We start from the raw sequence: 5,389 nt of genomic DNA, 5'->3' as shown, positions 1-5,389 counted from the left end.
AGGAGTCTAGCACCAGGAGTCTAGCACTAGGAGTCTAGCACTAGGAGTCTAGTACCAGGAGTCTAGTACCAGGAGTCTAGCACCAGGAGTCTAGTACCAGGAGTCTAGTACCAGGAGTCTAGCACCAGGAGTCTAGTACCAGGAGTCTAGCACTAGGAGTCTAGTACTAGGAGTCTAGTACTAGGAGTCTAGCACTAGGAGTCTAGCACCAGGAGTCTAGCACTAGGAGTCTAGTACTAGGAGTCTAGCACTAGGAGTCTAGTACTAGGAGTCTAGCACCAGGAGTCTAGCACTAGGAGTCTAGCACTAGGAGTCTAGTACTAGGAGTCTAGTACTAGGAGTCTAGCACTAGGAGTCTAGTACTAGGAGTCTAGCACTAGGAGTCTAGTACTAGGAGTCTAGTACTAGGAGTCTAGCACTAGGAGTCTAGCACCAGGAGTCTAGCACTAGGAGTCTAGCACTAGGAGTCTAGCACTAGGAGTCTAGTACTAGGAGTCTAGTACTAGGAGTCTAGCACTAGGAGTCTAGCACCAGGAGTCTAGCACTAGGAGTCTAGTACTAGGAGTCTAGCACTAGGAGTCTAGTACTAGGAGTCTAGTACCAGGAGTCTAGCACTAGGAGTCTAGCACTAGGAGTCTAGTACCAGGAGTCTAGCACCAGGAGTCTAGTACTAGGAGTCTAGCACTAGGAGTCTAGTACTAGGAGTCTAGTACTAGGAGTCTAGCACTAGGAGTCTAGCACTAGGAGTCTAGTACCAGGAGTCTAGTACCAGGAGTCTAGCACCAGGAGTCTAGTACCAGGAGTCTAGTACCAGGAGTCTAGCACTAGGAGTCTAGCACTAGGAGTCTAGTACCAGGAGTCTAGTACCAGGAGTCTAGCACCAGGAGTCTAGTACCAGGAGTCTAGTACCAGGAGTCTAGCACTAGGAGTCTAGTACTAGGAGTCTAGTACTAGGAGTCTAGCACTAGGAGTCTAGCACCAGGAGTCTAGCACTAGGAGTCTAGTACTAGGAGTCTAGCACTAGGAGTCTAGTACTAGGAGTCTAGCACCAGGAGTCTAGCACTAGGAGTCTAGCACTAGGAGTCTAGCACTAGGAGTCTAGTACTAGGAGTCTAGCACTAGGAGTCTAGCACCAGGAGTCTAGCACTAGGAGTCTAGCACTAGGAGTCTAGTACTAGGAGTCTAGTACTAGGAGTCTAGCACTAGGAGTCTAGCACCAGGAGTCTAGTACTAGGAGTCTAGCACTAGGAGTCTAGTACTAGGAGTCTAGTACCAGGAGTCTAGTACCAGGAGTCTAGCACCAGGAGTCTAGTACCAGGAGTCTAGCACCAGGAGTCTAGTACTAGGAGTCTAGCACCAGGAGTCTAGTACTAGGAGTCTAGCACCAGGAGTCTAGCACCAGGACTCTAGTACTAGGAGTCTAGCACCAGGAGTCTAGCACCAGGAGTCTAGTACCAGGAGTCTAGCACCAGGAGTCTAGTACTAGGAGTCTAGTACCAGGAGTCTAGAACCAGGAGTCTAGTACCAGGAGTCTAGCACCAGGAGTCTAGCACCAGGAGTCTAGTACTAGGAGTCTAGTACCAGGAGTCTAGAACCAGGAGTCTAGTACCAGGAGTCTAGCACCAGGAGTCTAGCACCAGGAGTCTAGTACCAGGAGTCTAGTACCAGGAGTCTAGCACCAGGAGTCTAAAGTCCTTTACATGGTTAAACAAGGATTAGAAGATGTCAGGACTGCATTGAGAAATAGTAAATTAGACAATTAAACTATTAATAAAATAATAAAAAGCTAAAATAATAAACTGTGTGTTGCTTTAAGTAAAAATAAAAATAACTTTGAAAACAACATGCAATAACAATCTTAAATAAATAAATATTAAATCAAAAGTCAAATGGAATAAAAGTCAATGTAAGTCATAAGTTTAACCCAATAGTAAGAAAGGAAAGAAGAGAAAAGAGCAGAGGACAAAGACTCAATAGTTCAAGTCACAACATGATTTAAAGATCCATGTTCCAGAGCCACGTCTAAATATGACCTGCCTGCACGTTCACATATCAATCCTGTTTGTTCATCTTTACTATCTGTGTGTGTGTCGGTGTGTGTTGTGTTGTGTTGTGTTGTGTTGTGTTGTGCACTTTCTCTGTGTGTGTTTTCCTGCAGGAGACGAACCCTTACTCCACAGTCACGTCCAATCACCATGAACCCAACCAGAGGTACACACACACACACACACACACACACACACACACACACACACACACACACACACACACACACACACGCTAACTCACTCACTCACACACACACACACACACACACACACACACACAGACACACACACACACGCTAACTCACTCACTCACTCACACACACACACACACACACACACACACACACACGCTAACTCACTCACTCACACACACACACACACAGACACACACACACACACACACACAGACACACACACACACGCTAACTCACTCACTCACACACACACACAAACACACACGCTAACTCACTCACTCACACACACACACGCACACACACACACACCCACCCACTCACACGCTAACTCACTCACTCACTCACTCACTCACTCACTCACTCACTCACTCACTCACTCACTCACTTCACTCACTCACACACACACACACACACACACACACACACACACACACACGCTAACTCACTCACTCACACACACACACACACACACACACGCTAACTCACTCACTCACACACACACACACACACACACACACACCCACCCACTCACACGCTAACTCACACACACACACACACACACACACACACACACACACACCCACCCACTCACACGCTAACTCACACACACACACACACACACACACACACACACACACACACACACACACTTCAGCTCTATACTGTACATATGTTATGAGACATTATATTTAAACTGCAGCTTGTACAGTAGGGAGAATAACATGAGATAATTCTGTGCATTAAAATTACACTTATTTGTTCATTCAATTCTAACCCTAATAATATCAGTGTCTCTGCTGATCTCTTCCTCTTCTCATCAAACAGCACCCTCTGCAGTCCTTTAACACTTACTGTTTCTTACATTTGTCAATACAAACCAAAGCAGTGTTATTTGGTTTTCTGTGCCACACACTCAGGCCCGTTCTCATTTCATCCAATGTCCCTCCTCGACTCCTATCCTCGAGACTTAGTCCCGCCCACAGGAGATGCGAGCGGAGGAGCCGAGGAGGGGAACGGAGGAGCCGAGGAGGGGAACGGTGGAGCCGAGGAGGGGAACGGTGGAGCCGAGGAGGGGAACGGAGGAGCCGAGGAGGGGAACGGTGGAGCCGAGGAGGGGAACCGAGGAGAGAGGAGGGGAAGCAGCAGGCGGTTAGAGAAATGAGAACTCCTCTCCTCTGAGCGGTCATTTTAAAGAGACGTCCATTAATGATGACACGAGGCACAGCAGCCCTCTGTCTGATGGACAGATGTGTTCATGACCACTTATATATTTACTTTCATTCATTCACAGTGCGGTATAATGAGACAATAACAGGCTACAGATGCGGACATACACACAGACACACAGACACAGACACACACACACACGCACACACACACACACACACACACACACACACGCACACACACACACACACACACACACACACGCACACACACACACACACACACACACACACACATATGTATATATTTATATAAATATATACAATTTCAGAATCAAACAGAGCACTCTCATAATAACGTAACACTATCAGAGACTGGATATATCCCCCCCCCCCTCTGGTCGCTACAATGAGGAAAATAAATTACGGGCCAAAAGTTTTATTTACAAGTATTACAAGTAAGCAGAGGACACCAAACCAACTGAGACCTGTCTGTCCGCTGCATCTACGCACACACTGCACCACACACACCTACACCACACACACGCACCTACAGCTCCTAAAGCATTATAATCAGGCTACAGCCGTTATGTATTTTATTATGTGAAGCACTAAATGGTTTTAGAAAAATATCGACTTTGTTTGTAGATATCTACTAAACTAAAGCAAATAAAGAGAGTAGGCCTGTTATACTGAGTGATATATATTATACACACTGCTCTGCTTTCTGCACGGACCTCACAGCTGATCTCACTGTAAACATCGCGTTGCGATGAAAGCAGTTAATAAAATAATATCCAGGGGATGCATGCAGAGCTGTGATTGGCTGAGATAAGTCCGGCCGTGCGTCTCGACTCTTTGAAACATCTCTGTTCCCGGAAATGCATCCACGAAGGAGCCGTGGAGGACCGTGGAGGACCCATCAGTGTATCCTCGGTTATAGCTCCTCCAGAGAGCCTCCTCGACGCTCGATGCTCGGTCCTCGATGTGCATTTCGAGAAATGAGATGTCCTTCAACATGGCGCGCTAAAATTCATTTCCGGGTCACTACCGGAGGACCGAGGAGTCGAGGAGTCGAGGAGGGGGATTTTTGATGAAATGAGAACGGGTCTCAATGCTGCTGAAGACACACACACACACACCATCAAGCTTCACTACGATGTCTTTATTTCAATTTGTTCCACATATTATCTTTTCATGTTTTTATTTGTTGTTTTTCTTCAGATTTTTCAACAAAATGTGACTTTTTTTTCGACCAACTTACTTTTTTTTACATTTCTTTTCGACATACTATACTATTTCTTTTGTTCCCCTAACCCTATGACTTTTGGGGGATTTTTGATACTATGATTTGTACATGTGATATTGATAGTGATTTCTCCCACAGGCTCTCTCTGCACCTGAAGACCACCTCCCCCTCCTCCCTCGCTCCACCTCCCCCCCCGCCTCGCCTACAGCTGGAATCAAACTCCAGAAATAACCACCGCCTTTATACCCTGCTGCAAACACCTGCAAACCACAGAGACTCTCAGCGAAAACCAGCTCTCTTCAGGGACTCGTGTGCCGACACCGAGCTTTAAAACACCAGCAGGGGCGTCACATTCTGATTATAATCTGCAGGGTATCTACGTCTAATTTACACTTTAGAAACCAAGCCCAATAAGCAAAGAGTGAGAGCTCTTCCTAATTTATTAATCGGGTTTTTATCAGATTGTATTCCATGTATTATACAGTTCCCCCCACCTGAATCTCTCTAGGTAGTGACCACAAATAGCTGCAAAAAAGAACCAAAATGTGTTTATAATAATATAAAAATGAAGTGCATGAACCCGCTAGGCATCAGTTTTATTCATCATGATTTTTTTTTTTTCTTGTGCATTTAAAGAATACTAGAGAATGACGCACTGTGGATGTAAAGCCCAGAAAATGTAATAAAACAGAATTTAAAATGTGTTCGGTTTGTTTTGTCCTGCTATCATTA

The 5,389-nt window shown here is 45.6% G+C and overlaps 1 protein-coding gene across 1 annotated transcript in view; it reads left to right on the top strand.

Annotated features, from left to right (window-relative positions):
* LOC117468668 (electrogenic sodium bicarbonate cotransporter 4-like) overlaps nt 1-4,988 on the top strand; it is a gene marked incomplete at its 5' end in the record, with an annotated part of 25,183 nt that extends 20,195 nt beyond the window's left edge. The window contains 2 exon segments of the mRNA XM_034112895.1: nt 2,159-2,211; nt 4,796-4,988. Coding sequence (XP_033968786.1) covers nt 2,159-2,211; nt 4,796-4,988 — 246 coding nt within the window.
* Nucleotides 4,989-5,389: the final 401 nt, after the last annotated feature.

Source organism: Trematomus bernacchii, unplaced genomic scaffold (assembly GCF_902827165.1).
Source record: "Trematomus bernacchii unplaced genomic scaffold, fTreBer1.1, whole genome shotgun sequence".
Taxonomy (NCBI): domain Eukaryota; kingdom Metazoa; phylum Chordata; class Actinopteri; order Perciformes; family Nototheniidae; genus Trematomus; species Trematomus bernacchii.
The sequence above is the reverse complement of the archived record's forward strand: the minus strand, read 5'-3'. Positions and strand labels throughout refer to the sequence as shown.